The sequence below is a fragment of the Dipodomys spectabilis genome, unplaced genomic scaffold (assembly GCF_019054845.1).
Source record: "Dipodomys spectabilis isolate Male_0828 unplaced genomic scaffold, ASM1905484v1 ptg000119l, whole genome shotgun sequence".
Taxonomy (NCBI): domain Eukaryota; kingdom Metazoa; phylum Chordata; class Mammalia; order Rodentia; family Heteromyidae; genus Dipodomys; species Dipodomys spectabilis.
Genome location: NW_024870796.1, coordinates 169,184 through 193,113, shown reverse-complemented (window position 1 = coordinate 193,113; position 23,930 = coordinate 169,184). Strand labels below are relative to the sequence as shown.

Below are 23,930 nucleotides of genomic sequence, written 5' to 3'. Positions count from 1 at the left end.
GGGGTTACAATTACATGGGCAAGATAATGAGTACATTTCTTATCAAGCATTGTAGCCTCCTCCTTTGTTTCCCCTTCCCATCCCTTCCCATCCTCCCCCCGACCAACCAATTCAGGACTTTTTTTGTAGGTATATATATATATATATTTCTCTTTCAACTTCATTGTTTTTTTTATAGATTTGTCTAGGTTTTTCATAGACTTGTTGCTGAATTTTGGAAGGTTATGTGTTCTACAAATTTATTCTAAATTTTCTAATTTATTGAAATATAAATTGTCAAAATACCCTACTGATTTGCATGAGGCTCTGGATGTCAAACATATATATTATAATAGCCCCTTTTCATCTCAAATTTTATTAATTTGGGGTTTCTTTCTTAGTTTGGCTAAGGTTCTGTCAATCTTCTTTACTTTTCAAAAAAAAAAACAATTCTTTGTTTTCATTGATCCTTTTATTGTTATTTTTTACTCCATTTCATTAATTTCTGCCCTGATATTCATCGTTTCTGTTTATTTACTTGTTTGGCTTGTTCTTGTTTTTCTAAAACCTTCGTTTTTTTTTAAGTCTCTCTGTTTTATTAACGTAGAGCTCATAGATACAAAGGTAATTATTCTTAGAATAACCTCTGATGTGTCCAAAAGGTATTATTAGCAAGTTATACTCCCATTTTCCTTTGATTTTTAGGAAGTTTTTAATGACCTCTTGGAGTTCTACAATGATTCACTAATCATTCAAATGCGAATTGTTCGTCTCCGTGAATTTTTATAGCTTCTGAAATTTCCTTATTCCGTGAGTTTTATTGTTACGATTTGATAAAACAGAAGAAATTATTCTTAGCATTTTTTGTTGTTGTTGGTTGTGGAGCTTGAACTCAGGGCTTGGGTCCTGTCCTTGAGCTTTTTTGCTCAAGGTTAGTACATTACCACTTTGAGCCACAGCTCCACTTCTGTTTTTTAGATAGTTAACTGGAATAAGAGTTTTGCAGGCTTTCCTGTTTGGGCTAGCTTCAAACCCATGATCCTTAGATCTCAACCTCCTGAGTAGCTAGCATTACAGGTGTGAGCCACTAGTGCCCAGCTTTTGTTTTTTAAAACATATTTTTTATATCCTAAAGTGGGATCTATTTTAGAGAAAGTTCCTTGGTCCACTGAGAAGAATGGCCTGTTGGCTAATTTTTGGCTCACTTTAGTGACAGGCTTATTTAGAACTTCCTCTCATTTTTAAGTTATTTGTCTTTATTAATATGTTTTTGGATGGTCTCTTTGTATATTTTGGATATTAGCTCCTCGTCAGATTTGTGGTTTACAGATTTTTTTTTCTATTTTTTATTAGTTGTAGTAAACTTTTGTGTATTTCATAAACTTTTATTATTTTTAAAGGGAGTTGCTATTTAGCAAAGCAATTTATGAATACATTATATCTTGATCGCTGTCACCCTTTTCACCTTTTTCACCTATTCCTCCCCTACCTACCCCTTTCCTCATCTTCTTAATCTTGTAGGATATTCATTGGATTCTTGACTGCATTCTCCCCTTTGTCTCCTCTTCATTTATCTATCCCTTTCCCCTTGCTCCCAGCCCATCCTTTTAGAATACCCACTTTCTGGTGTTTTTGTTTGCTGAACTTTGACTTTGCCTTCCTAAGGAATTATACTATTTGAGTATTTTCTAAGTTACTTTTTTATTTTGGTGATTGTTTCCTTTTTGGTAAAGAAATACTTTTTAAATTTGATATAGGAACATTTCTTTATTTTGTTTTTGACTTGTTGCTTGTATTTCTGTTGTCAAAAAAAATGCCAAAAATGCACATCAAAGAGCTTTTTCCCTATATGCTAGGAATGTTATGGTTTGAAGTCTTACATTGCATCTTCAATCCATTTGGACTGTCTTCTTTGCATATGGTATGAGAAAAGGATCTAATGCCATTTAAAAAAATATGGGTATCTAGTTTCCCCCAGATTGTTTATCTATTTATTTTCTGGGAAGTGAAGCAGAATTTTATCCTTGGCCAAGAGCAGAAATGGGAAATAGACATAGATATAGATATAACCTATATATCCTATATGTGTCCTATGTAGATATAGGATAAAGGAAATGAGGAAATAGGATTGGCTAGTGAAGGCAAGGGGTACTCATGCCTTTTCTAGGAATAGGTGGAAATTTTTCTGAGAACTCAGGATCCACCTCCTTTGCTCCCTTTATAATTCTTTCTGGCCACAGTCATGACATTGGCACTAGGGTGTGCCATTTTTCATGAAGATGGAATAGTTATGAAGTCAGTGTTTGACATAAATAGGACACCTATCTTAGATCCAACTAGCCCATCTGCAAGGGACTTCAGACCTATAGGCATCCTTTCTTCAAACATAAATAAGATTAAGGCATAGTAGAAATTCATCTAGGCCACTTAGGTAGTAAAAGATTAAAGTGGGGTACAAATACCATTTATTGTAGTCTGCCATTTCCCCAAGATATAGGTTTGGCTCACTTAGAATTACATGACACCATATATATATATATGTATGTATGTATATATATGTGTGTGTGTATATATATATATATATATATATATATATATTTCTGAGTTTTCTGTTTTCTACTCTGATCTACCACAAATTGTTTGTTCTATTTTATGCTAGTATCATGATTATTTTATTAAAATAACATTGTGTTATAATTTGAAACAATATATTTGATGCCTACAGTTTTCTTATTGCTCAAAATTATTTAGAATAATCTGAGTCTTTCATAATTCCTATGGTTTTTTGTTAGTTTTTTCTATTTCTGTAAAAAAAATGCCATTTGAATGTAGATGAGGGTACAATGAATCTGTATATCACTTTGTTTAATAGTAGTTGTTCTAATCCATGATACAGGATATCTTCCTGTTTATTTGTTTTATGTAAATTTCTGTCATCCATGTTATATAGTTTTAGTTGTAGAGATATTTTATCTCCTTGGTTAATTTTATTCCTTAATGTTTTATTCTTCTGATTTTCTTATAACTGAGGTTTGGCTCTTGATTTCTTTTTGGTTTGTTTATTTCCTTAATTTTAAGAAATACTACACATTTTCGTATGTTGATCTTGTGCCCTGCAAACTTATTGAATTTGTTTACCAGTCATGACAATTTTTGTTGGAGTCTTTATGTGTGTGTGTGTGTGTGTGTGTGTGATGCCATCTGCAAATAGACAATTGTACTTTTAATGGATGACTTTATTTCTTTCTCCTGCCTCATGGCTCTGACTAGGACTTCCAGGATCATGCCAATATGTGTGACTAAGTGAGTCAGATATAGAATAAAGAAGGCCACATTGAAATCCTAATCCTCTCCTTAGTGCCTAGATAATTTGAGTTCAGTCGCACAAAATGATTATCTAACTCTCAAACTCTTGGTGACTGAAACTTGGTGGGGGTGACACTTGGGGGAGGGGCGGGGATACTGACACTTTATACTATGATAATTAACTGTGGCAATGAGTGTATTTTATACAGAACATGGCTTGAACTATAGTTAAGGTTCAAGAACTGAAAACCATTATCATAATACGTATATATTATCCTTGTGCAAGAAAAAGATACACCTTTAGACTAAAAGTGTATACAAGTGAGAAGATTCCAGAACCTGGCCAGAATCAACGCAAAACGTATGAAACACTTTAAATTCACATTTCATTCTCTTTCCACCTAAACTTTCCAACATCAACATCCTTTCCTTTATTAAAAATTTATCTTCAAGAAGTGGTGCTGTGGCTCAAGTGGTAGAGCGCTTGCCTTGAGCCAAAGAGCTCAGGGACAGCACCCAAGGCCCAGAGTTCAAGCCCCATGACCAACAACAAAAAAGAAAAAAGAAAAAAAAATTTATCTTCAGAAACAGAGAATTGGCAGGATTTGGTAATAAGGGTAGATCTGAGGTTAAAGAAACCAAGAGCACAGCGTCACCTCTTATTGTCTATGAGAACTTGGATTTGTGATTTATGCTTCTTTTGTAACTTCAGGTCCATCAAAGGCAAGTAGTGAATATAGTTAAATAGTTAAAATTCTGTATAATTAAGGACTACTGCAATAAAACTACTTCAAATATCAAACAAATAATAAGATATTAAATGAAAAGATAATATGAAATTCACAGAGATTTTAAAAAAGATTATTCACGTGGATACCTGTGCTTGGACATAAAATAAGATCATGCTATGAATGACAATGGAGGAATTTCCAATAAGCCCTATCTTCACACTTGAGTCCAACGTTTTTAGACCTTCCAGTACTTCCTACCATAGTAATATTTTGTTTTGTTTTTCATTTGTGTGTTGTTCCTTTTTTATTCTTCCTTCTTTCCAATATCTCTTCCTCATGACTCATTATTTTTATGTTCATTTATTCTCTACTTCTCTCTTGCCTCAAAAATATTTTGTCTGGGGGCTGGGAAGGTGGCTCAGCGGTAGAGTGCATGCCTTGCAAGCATGAGGCCCTGGGTTCGATTCCTCAGCACCACATAAACAGAAAAAGCCGGAAGTGGCACTGTGGCTCCAGTGCACTAGCCTTGAGCTGAAGAGCTGAGGGACAGCGCCCAGACCCAGAGTTCAGGCCTCATGACCGGCAAAAAAAAAAAAAAAAATATTTTGTCTGTGACATGCAACCACATGACCAATCTTTTAGTGTAGCTGATAAGATGTGGATGGCTTCTTTTATTCAGTGGTGTCCAAACAATTTTGCCTGTTTTGTTGAGTAGATAATTGTCGTCATATCTGAGATTCCCACTTCATTAAGTCTGTTTGATCATGAGCTCCTTGCTTGTTCCAAGTGTCATGGAAGGGACCATGTGACCTTTCACAGCTAATTAAAAAAGCAGAAGTAAATTTATGTCCTCACCTTTGGGCACAATGCCATCTACATGAAACCACACTGCGAATTACTGGCTTTAGAAAAAGATGTCAGTCTGAATTAAGTCTTCTATCACTCTTAGACAACACCAAGAATCCGTACCCAATCTCTATATGTGGCCATGATACATATATTACCCAACCTCATCCACTTTGGAATGTTGTTTTATAAATCAACACTCACTCCTTCCTGTACAATGATCATAGGAAACAACCTAGAAAGAGTCTTCAGAGACCTATTCTGCTTCCAAGCCAGGAAGACACTAAAACACTGAAGTCTACAGAAGGCTGTTTGTTACTGTCCAACAGCCTTACAAGAAACAAGATGGGAACCGTTACCTGGAAGCTATTACCTGAAAGTCTGCCCACCCTTTCTCCAGTCCTAGCCCAAATCTCTGCCTCTTCTTAATACCTTCCACAGAGCCCCCTTCACATCTTTGTTTCTTAAGGTATAAATCAGAGGATTGAGAATGGGAGTAATTATAGTATAAAAGAGAGCAACGAATTTTCCCTCCTTCTCAGAGTAAGTATGGATGGGTTGTAAGTATGTGTAGATGGCTGAGCCATAAAAAAGGAAAACCACCAAGAGGTGGGACCCGCATGTACCAAAAGCTTTCCTGCGCCCAGCCGTCGACTTGATCTTCAGCACTGCCTGTGCAATGTGCACATAGGAGCCCAGAATCAGAGCTGCAGGAAGGGCAACAACGATGACTCTAGCCAAAAACATCTTGGCCTCTGTTCCTCCTGGGTCCTCGCAAGCCAACTTCAGGAAGACGGGCATCTCGCAGAAGAAGTGATTCAGCTGACGGCCACAGAGAGGCATGGCCATCACAAGACTCGTCTGAATCATAGAGTTCACAAAACCTCCCACCCAGGACGAGATAGCCAGTGTGTGGCAGAGACAGGGGTGCATGATGGTCATGTAGTGGAGTGGCCGGCACACAGCAACATAGCGGTCAAAGGCCATCACCACCAGCAGCATGCACTCTGTGGAGCCCAGGGCCAGGTAGATGTACAGCTGGGCCACACACCCTCCATAGGTGATGGTCCTGTCGAATCCACGAAGGTTGATCAGAAGCTGGGGAACAGTACTGGTGGTAAAACAGAGGTCCAGGAAGGAGAGGTGGGAGAGGAAGAAGTACATGGGTGTGTGCAGCCTAAGGTCCAGTCGGGAGAGAGCAATGATAGTGGTATTGCTAAAGAGAGTCAGGCAATAGAAAATCAAAATAAAGGCAAAGAGGAAGGTTTCCAGTTGAGGCCAGTCTGAGAAGCCCACCAAAATGAAGCCTTCTCCAAAACTAGTGTTAAAACCTCCCATAGCCTTTTGCCTATCCATATAACAGAAAACAATTAATGCCTCCTATGAAGAAAAGGTTAAAACATCCTTGCACAGTTGTCTCTCAAGACTCCAAAAATCATGACGTTTATTTTCTATTTTGCGACTCATTTCTGTCTATCCAATCTTTCTTTTCTCTTACGATGAGGTGACCTTTGCTTGACCCTTAATTCATTTTGCCTCTCCTATGATATTAGCCACTTTTCTCCATTCTTTGCATCCAGTGTTTACTTATGTGAAAGCAGAGATCATGTATTTCCTCCTCTTCACAGAACTGAGATTGTGGAAACTTCTTTTTAAAAATCAGAGGGGTGGTGTGGTACACACCTGTAATCCTAGCACTCAAGGAGGGATAAGATGACTGAAAGCCCTTGGGCTACATAATGAAAGTGTCTCAAAGAAAAACAACCCTAAGGAGAAAAAAATGTGCCACTGGTATTCTGTGTTTTTGCAATTTCCTCCCTTCCCTGATCTCTTGCTAAACTGTCTCAATACATTTGTCACATACAAATTACGGTCTTGTCAGGCTGAGATCCCAAGCTGGACTCCTTAGGTTTGCTCCACTCTTCTGCTCGGTGAATATGATTTTTGCACCAAACCTGATGGTGTCACTCACGACCAACAAAAGGCCTAAGAAGAATGTACATCCATTCCTTTGGGAAGAAAAGACAGTTAGCTACAAATACAGTCCTATAGTGAGTCATTATACCTGGCATACCTCCCACACAGGCCTTCAACTTAGAAGTCCTTCCATCACCCCCAGGAGAGGATTTTTTCTTCCTCTCCATCCTAACCCTCAGTGTACAGTTTCTAACAGTAGTTGATACACTTGTGTCATATTTTTCATGTTGCTTTGTCTCTCTGATCTTAACCTTCAGTGATAGAAAACATACTGAATATATAAAGGGTAGGGAGAGTGGGAAAAGAGAGATTAATCTGATTGAAATATAATGTATGCAGGTATAAAATGCCAGGGTGAAACCACTTTGTACTATTAATACTCATTTTAAAGGAGAACAGCAGGAATGTAAAACAGGTCCTGTTAAGCAGGATGGGTACCAGTGGGGAGGCTGAATGGAGAGGGAGAAGGAAGGAAAATATGGTCAATGCAGTTTATATACATGTGTGAAAATAGAACCGTGACACCTATCTAACTTGTTCTAAGGAGGAAGGAGGATGAGGGAGAGGGATAGAGAGAGTGAATTTAAATATAAGCACAAAGCTGAGCATGGTGGTGCATGCTTCTAATCCCAACACCACTTAGGAGGCTGAGGCAGGAAGATCATCAGTTCAAGGTTAGCCAGGGCTAAACAGTGAGTTCCAGGCCACTCAATAAGAATAAGTCACTAAATATAACCATAGCATGACCCAGTCTGCACTGATCAGCTAGACAATTGAATGATTTTTAAGTTCTTGGCAACAAATTTGGATTCAAACCTAGACAGAGAATCAAAAGAAAATAAAAACCATGAAAGCATCCTGACTGAGAAACTGGAATTTTAAATAATGAAATAGTTAGAGGTAAGCTTGAGAGCTCTGTCTTATAGAAAAGTAATGGAAAACTTGTTCTGTTCTTCTACAAAGGCCAACACTTAGGAACAACTGGTGAATCATACCAAAGGAAAACAGTGATTCTATATAAAGAAAACTTATTTTAAAATAGCCATGCACATATAGATTGCCTGGGAAGAGTGATATCTTTGTCGATTGAAAGCTTGCTACTCATCAAGAGACTCAAATTAGACTCTCAGGATGTAGCATGTTCTAGCATTCATTAGAAGGTTGGTTTATGTAGTTTCAGACCCATTCCTAAGGTTGATCAGCTACATTTTTCTATTCTTATGTTATCTTTATAAAAACGTAATCTCTTCTGACCCCATTGATCTACTAAATCCATTTGACACTGGCCATCTTGAATGCTGTTGAATTTTGCAATGAAAACATCATTAGCTGTCTTTGCCTATCTCTGTGTGTCTATCTGTGTGTGGCTGCATCTTCATGACTATATAGGATCTCTGCAAATAATAAAGTTTCCAGGATCAGAAGTCATATTTCAAGTAGTTTCTGATGCACACAGTAGTACAGCCTGCCTGCATGCCAGCCCAATGCTATAAGGGTATTGCTTACCTTTATGGAGCCAGAAAGTTCAACTCATCTGTCTGGGAAAGAGAAGTTCTACAGACCCTTTCCTAATCACCTTCATTAGCAGACTCATCCTGAAGAACGGACATTTTTGAGTTTGTGGTTTTGTTAGTTTTGAGATGCCTAAACTCACTATCAAACTTTACTAGGCACCAAAGCATCCTTGTACCCATTCTCCACCACAGCCTCCTCCTCTACTTTTCCCACCACAGTAGAATAAGTCAACATCCTATCCTAGCCCACAGCTTCTTAGTGTGATCTTAGGCTCTATTGTCACATACTTAGTGATAACCCACCATCATTTTCCATCCTAAGAGTAGAAAACTACCACTGGAGTCTATGAGTTTACTTAATATCCAAAGGCTTAATCCACACATTGTTTAACTCTGACTCCTCCTTTACATATAATATCAACTCTTACTGTTGTCCCTCCTCTTATTTACTCCTTTAAGAAGTCTTCTTTGGTGTATCTTTGACATTGCTATGTCCCTATTCTTTGTCTCCTGGCTCCGTTTTGTATATGTTTTACTGTGCATATTCTCCTCTTTGGCATAGGATTTGAGATTGGGCTGGGGCTTCAAATTCATATTAAGCCAACCTTCATGCTTAATGAGAAAACTGAATGTTCTATAAGTGTGTGATGATTTCCCCAAGTTTATGCAGTTGAAGAATAAGAAATGCTGAGAGAATATTGTTGGGAGGGATGGTAGAGGAAGTGACAAAAACATCTTGTATCAGTTCAGCCATTCTACATTCAAACCAGTCAGGAAACATAATGAAGCCTAATGCTCAGTCTCTCATGGAATACTTTTTCTTTCCTAGATTTTCACCTGGAGAGCAGAAGTGCCCCCGCCCCCCCCAGTCAGCACTCACTCAGAGCTGCACTCACCTCCCTCAATGATAGGAGACTAGCTTGAGACTGGTGGCATTTAGCAATAGCTGAGGAAGATGGTGGCCACTTCCTGACTTGGTCTGTGGAGGGCAAGGCATAGATTATAGCTCTGGCCCCGGGCAGGGGGTGATCATGCGTAGCTGTGACCCTCGACAGGGGAGCCTGCTGAGACCCAGAACTCAGGAAGACAGAGCATCCTCCTCACTGAGCAACACTCTCTCCCTCACCAACTGAGATGGGAAAGGAGCCAGGTCCCATCAGAGCCGCCTCCAGACCCTAAGGCTGAGCACACCAATTCTGCCCCCTCAGGACATTGCCAAGGCCTCTTTAAGACCAGTAAAAGGAGACTTGTTTACCAGGGGGCATCTCTAGAGACCTCTGAGCCCCAATGTGGCAATTAAAATCAACTGACAGAATCTCCAGATCTGCCTTGCAGCCCGCCACTGTCTCTATTCCCCATACACTGCCCAAACCAAACTGATCTCTCAGGATCCTCACAACACATCTCCCTTGCTCCTTCCATACAGCTGTGCAGTGTCAGGTTCTTCCCACTTTCCCAACTTTCACCTCAATCCTGCTACCAGCCCTTCATCCATCCATCCATCCATCCATCCATCCATCCATCCATCCATCCATCCATCCATCCATCCATCCATCCAACTGTCATGTCGCACTTGTCGCCTATCAAGTTCATAACACCTGTCTGGAATCTCTATATATTCTCGGTGTGATCCAATAAATATTTCATTCATAAAAAGTTAGACATTTCAGATTTCTTTCTCAGCATAATGCATGTAATGCTTCTTTGCTTCTCCTCTCTTCTTTTTCTTTCTTTCCTTATTTTTTTAGCTGTAGTGGAGTTTGAAGTCATAGTCTTATGCTTGAACAGCTTACTTGCTCTGTGGCACTCTATCATTGAGCCGTGGCACCGAGCTTTTTGCTTGTTATTTTTTGGTGGGGGGGGGGGTCCGGTCGTGGGGCCTGAACTCTGGGCCTGGGCGCTGTCCCTCAGCTCTTCAGCTCAAGGCTAGCGCTCTACCACTTGAGCCACAGCGTCACTTCTGGCTTTTTTCTTTTTTGCTTATGTGGTGCTGAGGAATCAAACCCAGGGCCTCATGCATGCAAGGCAAGCGCTCTACCACTGAGCCGCCTTCCCAGCCCCATTGCTTGTTATTTTTGAGACATAGTCTCCACAGACTTTTCTCCCTGGGCTGTCCTTGAACTGTGATCCTTCAGATGTCAACCTGAGTGGCTAGGATTATAGGCCTGAGCAACCTGTGCCTGGCTACTTTGTTCTTTACATCTGGTATTTTTTTCCACAGTAAATTTTAAAATAGCATTCACTTCTCAAGTCATTTAGTTTATTTTTTGAGAAAGTTTATCTTTAAGTATCTTGTTAAAAAAACCTAACTGCGGATTGGGGTTGGGGGGGGAGGGGGGAGGCTGGGAAGGGAGGTGAAGGGTAAACAAAGGAGGAGGCTGCAATGCTTGGTAAGAAATGTACACATTATCCTGCCCATGTAATTGTAACCCCTCTGTACAGTATGTTCACAAATAAAATTAAATTAAATTAAAAAAAAAACAAACCTAACTGTGCATGCATGATCCTTTATGCATAAATACCATGCACATCTCTTGAGTATACAGTTTTATGAGTTTAAAATTTTATGTAAAGATACCTTAAAAAATCTTAATCCTTTTAATGCCATAAAATTAGTTATATTCCAAAGAAGTATACACGTACATTTTGTTTGCCTTGCATAGGATCGATTTTCATGGATTCAAGGTCACGGCCTTCCCTCCCAGGTTCCCGTTTGCTTCCAAAGGGGTAACAGGAACAGAGCTATGTGGGTGTCTTGAGGAAAGAGGCCAGCACTGGGTTGATCTCATCTTCCTGGTGACTGCTGCCCGCCCCCCCCCCACACCGGGGGGCTGCCTAGGGAGGAAGAGCAGGGGAAAAGATGTTCTACAAGAGCCTGTTGGAACTAAGTCTGGCTTTCTCTTCACCATTTTCAAGTATCATGTTCAGGAGCATGAAGTCCATTCCCATCCAGTGAACATATAGGAAGCTTTAGTCCCTTCTCTTCCTCCACAAGATTTTAACAATTGGCATAATAGTGTATCATCCTCTGTACTTTACATGACATTCACACTGAAAATACATTGAGAACAATGAGACATTGATCAAATGGCACTCATAGATCATAATTATGAATGCAAATTCATTTTTCTCTCTGGCTGTTCCTCTAAACCCAATGAGGAGTCTCTTGTTCCTTGACCGGGATCAAATTTGAACAGGCTTAATTACTTCACTTCATCACATATATAATAGTTCTATAGATGCTTTTAATGTCACAAACACAGGATCACATGATAAACTCCCTGTACCCAAAAAGTAGTATGTAGAGCGAGCCAAAATTAACATGCAGTTCCTTCCATTCAGAGTGTGAAAATCTTTCCTACACTCTACTAAAAATATAGTTACAGCAACAGAAATAAATATGAGGAAATGAGCAACAGATGAACGTGGCTGTCGCTGGTCTCCTGAGATGGCTCTCCACCCAGGGGGAAGGATTTAGAAGTTTGTTCATTTTAATTACTATATAGAATTTCACGTGCTTGAACATTAGTCATCACATTTGAAGAATAAACCACTTTATGCACTCTCTAGTATTTTACTCCTTTGGACAATCGGGGTGGTGAACATATTTGTATATAGCTCAAGTGCCAATGTGCTGGATTTTTTTCTGTAGTTTATCACGGAATAAATTCCTGGTCAGAGGGGATCTTCAGTATTGAAAGATGTTTTAAATTGCTGGAACCCGTGTTGTTCCTTAACAAGTGGGACACCAAACAAACCTATTGCTAAGCAGATGGCAATGAAATTTTGTGACATTGCTGCGTTAATTTGCATGTCGTTGATTGGTAGCAAGAATAATGGCCTTTTCACATTATTTTCAAGTGTATTATGAGACTTCTTTCATTTTATTAGAATGCTTATGCTTTTCTAAAAGCATATGCCTGTGGCATATTTAACATTCTGCTTTTTCATCTTTATTGGTATGTACATTGGAAATATCACCCAATCCCTAGCTTTTTTCCCCACTGGATTCTTGAGGAATGTGTATGTTTGCATTTGTTTTGTGGACATTGAATATAATCCTTTCCTTAATTTACATTTCATCAAAAAGTGCAACTTCATGATAAGGTCCTAAAAAATAGTCTTCTCTGTGTTCTTTTTACATTTAGGCTATGACTCAACCCAAGTTTGGTTTTCTTTTAAATAATCTTTCACCTCAGCAGCATTTATTGTAGAGCCAATAGATGATTTCTCTAGAGAGTCAGCCTTTGCTAAAGCATAGTTTTTAATTTGTTTCTTTTAGAGACTTAAGTTCAGTATATTTTTCTTCTTCTTATCAGTCATGGGGCCCGAACTGAGGGCCTTGGTGCTGTCCTGAGGTTTTTTTTTGCTCAAGGCAAGTGCCCTACCATTTGAGCCCTAGCTCTACTTCTGGGCTTTTTCAAGTGCTTAATTAGAGATAAGCATCTCACAGACTTCCCTGCCTTGGCTAGCTTTGAACTGCAATCCTCAGATCTCTGCCTCCTAAGTAGCTAGGATGACAGATGTGAACCACTGGCACTTGGCTTGGAACTGTTTAAGGGTGAGAATCAGCAGGAGGGAAAAGGGAGAAGAGGGTAGAGGTAAATATAATTGAAGTACTTAATATACATATATATGAAAGTGGAATAGTGCAATCAGTGAAAGGCCCTGAGTTCAAGCCTCAGTACATACATACATATATATATATATATATATATATATATATATATATATATATATGCAAACACATATACATAGTTTGTACACACAGATGGAAAATGAAACAATAGTTATGGTATTATGTTGAACAGGGAATTGGGAGGAAATAGGCAGATATAGATCATAAGATACAAATTAGACTATATATAGATTGAACAAATGACCTACACTACAAGATGAGCACTATAGTTAGTAAAGTTGGACTGTGTTTGGTATTAGAGTTAAATAAGTCGGTTTTTAACTCCTCTAATCAAAAAGGTTAGATGTGAAAGACAGGCAATCATGTAAGATGATAGATAAACTCATTTGCTTCCTTACAGTAACAGAATCCCTGGTCATTTTGTGAACCTCAAATATACAACATTTAATCTAAGCCATAAATTCAGTAAAAATAATAATAATAAAATATAAAATATAAAGAAAGGAAGTCAGCTCTAACCACCTCTATCAGGCTGGTAACAGAAGGAGCCTGGGTACCACTAGCTAGCTCTCCCATGGCTATAGGGACCCATGGTCTCTGATGATCAATTAGCCATTGCTTTCAATGAAAAGATCCAATGAAGCCTGAAATGGATGTGAGTTTCCATGGAGATGCAATTTGCCTTCCACAAGAGAGGTTTTGTGGAAAAAAAAAAACATGCATGGTCATGTGTACACAGCCTCTTAAAACTGCTCAAATGTGAGATATGCTCCCATTAATATAATCGAGTGGCTGTATTTTCGGCAAGACATATAAAGGAAGAACACAGTAACTACAAAACTATTTTATTAAATTCTGTCTTGTGTGTTCAAAGTAAGCCTTCCTTCTATTAAGTTATTCATACCCTTAAATTATTTAGGTCTTGCTATACAAGGGTACAGGGAACTAACTAGATTTGTTTCATGGTGAGTACCTGGAGTTAGTAAATATAAAAATAAGGATTTTCAGGCAGTTATGCACTGTTTAGTCTCTGAGTAACTTGAAGCAAGAAAGCACACACACAAATATCTAGCTTTCAATATCTTGATAAATAAAACCAATGAGACTTCTCATTTTTATAGAAATTTAGTGTAACAACATGGCTTATTGTATAACACAGTGCTTCACCTATAAGAGTTCAAAAAAATGAAACTATTATTGTAGATGGTATGGTTTCTGACCAAAGAATAAATAGCTCAGAAAAGTCTAGAACCCTAGATAGAATCACCAAAGCAAAGCTGTGAAAGAATTCACTCTTAGGAAATGGAGACTGGAGAGATGATATGGTAGGGATTCCAATCAGGATTTCAGAGGCCTAGATCTCACATCCCGAACATCTGGTATGTGCCTTTGGCTAAGTGGATTAAACTATTTGGAACCTAAGTCTTGTCATGAGTGAGGAGACACTAACAGAACTAACTCTTGCAGTGCTGTTACGTGATTAATGACCATTTTTACACAGCAAGTTTTTAAAATGTTAAACAACTGAGAGATTGTTACTGAAATAAAGACGATTCACTAAACATGGAGTGTAAGTTATAAACAAATACACCTGCAGTTTGGAAGCAGTATTTTCCAGGCCCCTGCTCTTGGCCTGGGCTGGCCTAGGACTGTGATACTCCTACCTATGTCTTCCTCATAGCCGGGGTGAAAGGTGCCAAACACCACACCTAGATATTTTTTCACACGAAACCACTGTTTAATGGAATGAAATGATATGGGTTGACTTTCCAAAAGCCCCTGTCATCACTCTGCTCCAAGGATTCTTGAGAGCAATTGTTCTCTATCTCTCTATTTTTCTCTCACGCTCTCCTCTGCCCCTTCTACCTCCCTCCTTCTCCATCTTGCTTCCTCTTTCACACACACACACATACACACACACACACACATAGATATATATATATATTTCTTGCTATGCTTCTTTATTTCTTTCTCTACTTCTCTATATATTTATCTCCTCCTCCTCATTATTAGTCATTCAGGTCTATTGCTCCTTCCTGCATCACTTCCACTTGGCTCATTATTTCTATGCCAGTTTCTCCTCTATTATCATTCATGGGAAACATCTTCTTTGTGAAACCAAGCAGCAAGCCTGAGACTGTGCTGCCATTGCTGATGCAATGCCAATGCCTCCCCAATACTTTTGCTTTTTCCTTTACTTAGGTAAGTTGCACTCATATCTGAAACTCAAAATACTTCATAAGGAATCTCTGATTACTACCTCCTTATGACTCCAGTATCATCAAAGGCTTCTGACTGGAAGAGGCTTTAAAAACAAGCTCTCATCTGTGGAGGGACCCGGCTAGAGTCAGAGTATTTCTCAACCCAAATCCATGGCTTTTGTTATGCCATAATCTACCTGGCCACACACTGGCAATCTGGAGATGCATTCTGATTCGGAATTAAATTCCTCCCTGACTCTCAGGCCTGTCCAGAACCCAAGTCCTGCTTTCTGCTAGTGGACAGGATCCCAAGTGTCTTCAACCCCAGCATTGTGGTATAGATCAGCACTCGTTCTCTGTCGAACACAGACACTGAACAAAATATCCAAACTCCTGACATGGAAGGCACTAACAAACCAAAGGCCTTCCAAGGCTCATTGTCTACTAACCTACTGCCTGGCAAGGACAGGATATGTTTTGTAACCTGAGAACTACTGCAGAAGAATTGTCTTGGTCTTCCCTTCTACTCTGAGTCTCTTCCACCCCCTAGTATCTTTTTCAGAACCCCCTTCACATCTTTGTTCCTTAGGGTATAAATCAGAGGATTGAGCATGGGAGTAATGATGGTATAGAAAAGGGCAACAAACTTCCCCTTGCTCTCACAATAGCTGCCCTGAGGCTGGAGGTATGTGTAGATACCTGCACCATAAAATAGAGAAACCACCACAAGGTGCGACCCGCAAGTCCCCAAAGCCTTTCTGCATCCTGCCAAGGACTTGGACTTCAGCACGGCCCTGCCAATGTGTACATAGGAGCCTAGAATTAGCGTTACAGGAAAGATCAAGATCACCACCCGGGCCGCAAACATCTTGGCCTCTGTTCCTCCGGTGTCCTCACAAGCCAGCTTCAGGAGGACAGGCATCTCACAGAAGAAGTGGTTCAGTTGGCGGCCACAGAGTGGCATGGTCATCATGAGGCCTGTCTGAATCACAGAGTTCATGAAGCCCCCCACCCAGGAAGCAATGGCCAATGACAGGCAGAGGACGGGGTGCATGATGGTCGTGTAGTGGAGCGGACGGCACATGGCAGCGTAACGGTCAAAGGCCATCACCACCAAAAGCACACTCTCCGTGGAGGCCAGGCCAAGGAAAAGGAACAGCTGGGCCACACAACCGCCATAGCTGATGGTCCTGTTGTGTCCGTGGAGGTTGATGAGAAGCTGAGGCACGATGCTCGTGGTGTAGCAGAGATCCAGGAAGGAGAGATGGCAGAGGAAGAAGTACATGGGTGTCTGTAGTCGAGGGTCCAGTTGTGAAAGAACAATGATGGTGATGTTGCCAAAGAGAGTTAAGGTGTAGAAAATTGAAATGAAGATAGAAAGGATGAGTTCCAGCCGAGGCCAATCTGAGAAGCCCACCAAAATGAAGTCCCCACCCAAACTGGTGTTGAATCTTCCCATACCTTTTCAGCTGTAGAAGTAGAAGACAATTTGGCGCCTTTGATGAAGAACATGAGTTAAAACGTTACTTCCTGACAATCCCTAAATATTCAAACGCACGTTCCTTATTTCCTATTTTGCTATTCAGCTCCATTCTGTCTGATGCTCTTGATCTTATCTCTACTCTTCTCTAGACTGGAAAAGACTGGATCAAGAATGATGTCATTTTTGTTGAACCATAACCTTATTTTGGTATATTTAAGACTTTTTTCCAGGTCCCTCAATCCAATGTATCTGATCTTTCTGTGTCTGAAAGTGTGGGTGATGGGCTTCCTCCTTGCATTGAGATGAGGAGCTAACCCAGGAATGCAGGAGCTGCTTTGAAAATTCAAAGTGTAGCATGGAACATGTTTTGTTCCCTGTTGTTCTCTTGTATTCTTTATTCTAGTTCATAGAGTGTTTTGAGATCGAGACCCAGGACTAACTAGACGGAGGCCACAAGTTTATCTGTGGTTCTCATCTGTCATTTTCCAATCCTGGGTCCCTGCTCATGACCAGAAGGCAACTCATTCTTCTTTTCAGTGAAGTCCACTAAACCCGAAGGTCATCGTTAATGGAGGATGGAATCATCCAGCCACTTAGATTCCATCTTTGATGATCTTGTGGAAAAGATGAGAGACGATGTGAGCGATACAATGAAGTGTTACTTTGCATGTGGGTTAGCCAGTGGGCAAAGCTATCTTTAAATGGCCTCTGTGGTAGAATGTGGTAGCTTAGAGTTCATACCAAGTGACTACTCATGAACAATATCACTGATATTGTTATTCTAGAATCTTTACCGGGAATATTCTGGAATGTTTACCTCTGTGAGCCTCAGCTTACTTACTGTGGAACAAGAAAAATAACACTTCACGGGATCTTAATTGAGGTTGAATAACGTAATATATTCTGTAGGTTTACAATAATAGGTTCACAGCCTCTCCTTAATGCACTCAATCACGGTTTACCCAGCCTACCATAATAGTATAAGCCAGTATCCTGTCCTAGCCCACAATTTCTTAGTGTGATCTTCAAGGATCTTGTGTCACATGCTTAGGGATAACCCACCAACATTTTCTATCATAAGACCGGAAAACAATAGCTGGAGTCTGTAGTCTGCTTATTTAACAGCCAAAGGCTACATTAGCAAATCATTTAACTCTGACTCTACATTGAGAATATGGTCTCTTGCTATTGACCTTCTTGTTGTCTACTGCTCCAAGAATTCTTCCTTGATGTATCTTCAGCATCTCTGACCATGCCTCTCTTCTTTGTCTCCAGGTCTTGATAGATCCTACTTTGTGTATTATTGCCTTGGCATTACAGGATTTGAGTTTGGGCTGGGACTTCAAATTCATAGTAAGCCAGCCTTCCGACTTAGTGAGAAAACCATGTGTAATGAGTTCCTTAAATCTGTGTGGTTGGTGAGTGAGAGGATGTTTCTGTGACGTTCTGTGTAGGCATGAATGGTGGGAGGAGTGGTGGAGAGACTTGAATATTGATAAAATATCTTCTTGCATGAGGTGAACATTTCAGCATTCAAACCAGGCACCAAATACAATGAACCCAGGACTAACGATTTCATGGACTACTTCTTGCTGTCTGGATTTTTAACTGCCCATCAGCCTGCACTCAACTCTTGAGTTGCACAAAAGGTATACCCGCACTGCCTCCTTCATTTCTGCAGGAATCAGAACTCATATTCAGTGTACACTATGTGAAAACTCATGGAATGGGGAAAGTAGGGAGGAAAAAATGGAAGGGAAGACATTGCGCAAGATGCATTGTACTCATAACCTGACTTCTGTGATTGAAACTCCTTCAGACAACTACTTAACTTAAAAAGTAAGTGGTGTGAGATTCAGTTGAGACTGCTGGCATCTACCACTGACCAAGGAAGACTCTTACCATTTGTTCCTGACGTCATCTGCGGAATAGAAGTTAGAGATGATAGCTGTAGTCCAGAGGTACTTGTAATAAGTTATAGTTCCCTCCATTCATCAAGGGAGCTGCTGAGCCCAAGAACCCAGGAGAACAGAGCCTCCTCCTCACTGAGCTCACACTGGCTCACCCTCACCGAGACAGGAAAGGAGCTACCGGACCATCAAAACCATCTCCTGACCCTAAGGCCGAGCACACCAATTCTGCCCTCAGGGCATTGCCAAGGCCTCTTTAAGACCAGTGAGGGGAGACTTGTTTACCAAGCCTGGCCCTGGAGACCTCTAGCCCCAGTGTGGCAATTAAAATCACCTGAGAGCTTCCCACGATCCGCCATGAAATCCTCAGTCTCTCTATTCCCTTTCCACGGCTCAAACCATGGCAAACGTCTCTGTAGCATTCTCAAAACCTACCTTCTTTCATTGTTTCATAGAACTGTGCGTTCTGAGATTTCCCCCACTTCTCCACTTTTTCCCCAATCCCACTAATCCTTCATTCTTCTGACCAAATGCCTCATCTCACCTGAAGCCAATCCTGTTCACCACACCTGAACACTTTTCACACTGGCCTCTTCATATATTTTTTGTTTTGTTTCTGTTTTTGTTTTTTTTATTTTTAATAAGTTTTTTTATTTTTTTATTTTTAATAAGTTTTTTATTGTGAAAATACCATACAGAGGGGTTACAATGACATGAGCAAGGTAATGAGTACATTTCTTATCAAGCATTGTTGCCTCCTCCTTTGTTTTCCCCTACCATCCCTGCCCTCCCATCTCCACAGCTACACTCCCCACCCCTCACCCCCGTACCCCACTCCACCCTTATCCCACCAAAGTTGTAAAGTTCGTTTTTCTTTTTTTTTTGGGGGGGGGGGGTCCGGTCGTGGGGCCTGAACTCTGGGCCTGGGCGCTGTCCCTCAGCTCTTCAGCTCAAGCCTAGTGCTCTACCACTTGAGCCACAGCGCCACTTCCCGCTTTTTTCTTTTTGCTTATGTGGTGCTGAGGAATCGAACCCAGGGCCTCACGCATGCAAGGCAAGCGCTCTACCACTGAGCCACCTTCCCAGCCCCCGTTTTTCGACATAGCATCTTGTACATCTCATTGTATATTTGTTATGCAATCTCTTAAATATTTACTTCCTTGACAAAAAAAATGGTGGATGTCTTCTAATTCACTCCCACCCAACATTATACCAAATGAATGTTAAGCAATGATCACTGTTCTAACACAATGGGAAATAAAACAGTCAAAAATTATCCCTATCCACTCATGGAGAAAATAGCTCTGCTGTTACTGTATTTATGGCCTTGAAGAAGATTTTCCTTGAGATGATTGAGCCCCAGTAATATGGTGTGAATGTGACTATTCCTGCCACTGCTTATTAATGACATGATGTATGTGAAGTGTTGATGGGTGGTAGACATTAACTCAGTGGTATCAATATCACTCTTAATACACTGTGTTCATTCCATACCTTTTCTTGACCTGAAAACAAATGCAGAAGATGCATTCTCTGGCTCCAAAGAATTCCTTATTTTAACATGAGACAGACTTCACTTGAAATAATTGCTTGGATCTGATTCTGGTGGTTCTCTTCCATTTTCCTGTCTCATCTTCTATCCTCATGCTCTTACTTTTGTCTTTATTATCACAGATTTACAACAACTGAGTCATTTATAGTCCAAGTCTCCACACTGCTTTTTCCTTATTGAGAATTCTCTTTACTCTTTTGAGCTCCTTGTTTGCTCAGAATAGTAGGAACTAATAAAGCTCTATCAAAGATCTTTGATTGGATTTTTTTCTTTTAGAGTTACATTGGTGCACAATTAGAATTTCTTTAGGGAAAATAGGATTTCTTACAAAATAGAATCGTCCAAAGATCTTCCACATATATATATATATATATAATCTTTGGTTGTTTCCTCATGTACCTCAAACTGTTTTGTCATTTTCTCCATGGAGATCATGTTAATTTTTAAAAAATAAAATGTGTGCTTGTATATGTCTGTGTGCTGATACTGGGGCTTGAACTCAAGGCCTGGGCATTGTCCCTGAGCTTTTAGTGTTCAACCATTTGTGCTATAGCTCCACTTCCTGCTTTTTGGTGGCAACTTGGACATAGAATCTTACAGAGTCTTATCAACCTGGGCTGGCTTTGAACTCTGATCCTCAGATCTTGGCCTCCTGTGTAGTTGGGATTACAGGCATTGGCCACCAGCGCCCAGCTATACTGTACTTTGGGGCACAAAACAATAATTTAATTGCCTGGAATGATACGATAATAATGGAGGTGTGTTATTAACACCAAAACATCCACATAAGAAAATAAAGCACAGAAATAAACTTTTACATATGCAGTCAAAAGGTAAATATTTATGAGACATTTATTGCTTTTTATTTCATTTAACTTCCTTAGGTAAGGATTTTCTCTATAAAAATTTCCATTCAATCATTCAAAACATATAGATTCCTTTTCATTTAATATTTCTTCTTCTTGGTCTAATGGTTGTGTATTTATTTCTTCTCCGTGATGGAGATGAGTATAGCTGATAAGATGCTACTGTTTTTGTGTAGTCCATGCTGCAAAAAAAAATGACCTCACTTTTTTGGGGGGAGGGAGGTCCCGTCATGGGGCCTGAACTCTGGGCCTGGGCGCTGTCCCTCAGCTCTTCAGCTCAAGGCTAGCGCTCTACCACTTGAGCCATTGCACCACTTCTGGCTTTTTTCTTTTTTTTTGCTTATGTGGTGCTGAGGAATCGAACCCAGGGCCTCATGCATGCAAGGCAAGCGCTCTACCACTGAGCCACCTTCCCAGCCCTTCACATTTTTTTCAAGTGAATAAGTGGCAACTGTTTGAGACTTACATCCTCCATGGAAAAACTCTCTTCTTGATCTGTTCATTTGCTCTAAGTATCATAGAAGATATCTGAGATATCTTTGAAATAGGTCTGGAGCTATGAAGGAAATAGGACAAAAGTCAGAGTAAATTAGAAAAGTAGGAAGTCGCGTCCTCTGCCATAGGACACAGTGCCGGCTGTATGGGACGTATCCACCTGTATCCCAATGTATGCCCATTGGGATCTCACTTGAACAAAAAGTGTTACCGCTCAGCATTGATCCTTCACTCACTCTCAGACTTGCCAAGAGTGCACCCTCTCCACCAGAGCCCAACACATGCTCTCCCAGCCTCGTTCCCTTGGAAAGCTGTGATACAAATCAACCCTTACTCCCTCCTGCACAATGATCCTAGAAAGTGAACATCTCAAGATATTCCCCCATGCCCAAACCCAAAACATGGGAGACACTAAAACCATGAGGCCCTCTGAGCGTTATTTCCTAGAGATCGAATAGTCTGCATGGAAAAATATGTGCTTTATAAACTGAGAGCTAGCACAGAAAGAATACTTTAACAATCTGTAGCCTCTTATCCTGAGTCTCTACCTCTCCTTAAAACCTTCCACAGAGCCCCCTTTACATCCTTGTTCCTCAGGGTATAAATCAGAGGATTGAGCATGGGGGTGATTATAGCATAGAAAAGAGCAACAAACTTCCCCTTGCTCTCGGAATAACTGCCCTTGGGTTGGAGGTAGGTGTAGATGGCCGAGCCATAAAACAGAGAAACCACCACAAGGTGAGACCCACAAGTTCCAAAAGCCTTTCTGCGTCCAGCCACCGTCTTGATCTTCAGCACGGCCCTGCCAATGCGTGCATAGGAGCCTAGAATGAGAGCTGCAGGAGCTGCAACAACTATGACTCGGGCCACAAACATCTTGGTCTCTGTTCCTCCTGTGTCCTCACAAGCCAGCTTTAGGAAGACGGGTATCTCACAGAAGAAGTGGTTCAGTTGATGGCCACAAAGAGGCATGACCATCATGAGGCTGGTCTGAATCACAGAGTTCAGGAAGCCTCCCACCCATGAAGCAATAGCCAGGACATGGCAGAGGACAGGGTGCATGATGGTCGTGTAGTGTAGCGGACGACACACGGCAGCATAGCGGTCAAAGGCCATCATCACCAAGAGCATGCTCTCAGTGGAACCCAGGGCAAGAAAAATGAAGAGCTGGGCCACGCAGCCACCATAGCTGATGGTCTGGTCCTGCCTCTGCAGGTTGATGAGAAGCTGGGGGACCGTGCTGGTGGTGTAGCAAAGATCCAGGAAGGAGAGGTGGGAGAGGAAGAAGTACATGGGCGTGCGCAGCCGAAGGTCCAGTCGTGATAGAACTATGATGGTGGTGTTGCCCAACAGAGTCAAGGAGTAGAAAATCACAATGTAGATAAAAAGAACGAATTCCAGTTGAGGCCAATCGGAGAAGCCCACCAAAACAAAGCCATCTCCAAAAGTGGTGTTGAACCTTCCCATAGCTTTTCACCTGTACAGATAGCACGGCACAATTTTATGCCATCTATAAAGAACAGGATTAAAAAAAATCATTCCAGGAATCACGCAGACTTCTGGCAGGCACAGTATTGGGCATTGAGTTCTCAAGGGAGAAGCTCTACCTCTCTAGTAATGGCTCTAGCAGTTTTTGCTTCCATTAATTATTGAGGTAGGTCCTCACCTTTGGCTCTAGCTAGCCTGGATCACATCCCCTCATTCCCTGATGTAGCTGAGTCGAGAGGAAGGTGCAAGTACATTCATTTACTCATTGTGGGGCTGGCTCTCAAAAACATTTTTTACCCTGACTTGAAATGCAATCCTACAACTAACTCTTCCTCTCTTCAGAGTAGCTAGGATTGTAGCTTAGGCACTTAAATTGTATTTGGATAATCACTTCTTTTCTGTCCAGTCTTCTATTTTTCTCTTTTATTCCTTAACTGGAAGCCTCTGGTTTAAGATTGAGGTCACTATTGTATTCGACCTGGAAAGGTCTAATAGCTGCATGTCTAGAACTTTATCTAGAACCCTCAATCCTGAGGATCTGATACTTCAGTGATGAAAATGAATGTCATGTATTTCTTCCCTTAGCATTGAGAGGAGGATCAAACCCAGTAATGCGGGAACTACTTTTTAAGAACTAACATGCATAAATTTGGTATTAGTGTTCTTTGATGTTGCCTTCTTACTTTTCTTCTTGGTCAACTGGAGAATTTATTTCGTTGTGGAATCCAGGCTACAGCAGGCCAAGGTCACAAGCTAGATGTCTGGTTGTTTGTCCACTTCCTTCTGCTAGATGTCTGGTTGTTTGTCCACTTCCTTCTGCTTGGGGCATGTGGTGAGGGCATCAGTTCCAGAAGCCTCACTCACATCAGTTTCCGTCTACCAAAAGGACTGAGAAGAGTACAGCTATATTACTCTGGAGAGGAAATCAGCCACAAATACACTC

The 23,930-nt window shown here is 40.7% G+C and overlaps 3 protein-coding genes across 3 annotated transcripts; all 3 read right to left on the bottom strand.

Moving 5' to 3' along the window:
- Positions 1–5,264: 5,264 nt before the first annotated feature.
- Positions 5,265–6,200, bottom strand: LOC122115458 (olfactory receptor 2Y1-like). Its single transcript, XM_042688944.1, has one exon. The coding sequence runs from the start codon at positions 6,198–6,200 to the stop codon at positions 5,265–5,267; it is 936 nt and encodes a 311-aa protein (XP_042544878.1).
- Positions 6,201–15,716: 9,516 nt separating this feature from the next.
- LOC122115468 (olfactory receptor 10-like) lies at positions 15,717–16,652 on the bottom strand. Its single transcript, XM_042688954.1, has one exon. It carries the CDS (start codon positions 16,650–16,652, stop codon positions 15,717–15,719), a length of 936 nt encoding a protein of 311 aa, XP_042544888.1.
- A 5,378-nt stretch (positions 16,653–22,030) lies between these two features.
- Positions 22,031–22,966, bottom strand: LOC122115464 (olfactory receptor 10-like). The gene has a single exon (XM_042688949.1). The coding sequence runs from the start codon at positions 22,964–22,966 to the stop codon at positions 22,031–22,033; it is 936 nt and encodes a 311-aa protein (XP_042544883.1).
- Between the last annotated feature and the right edge of the window lie 964 nt (positions 22,967–23,930).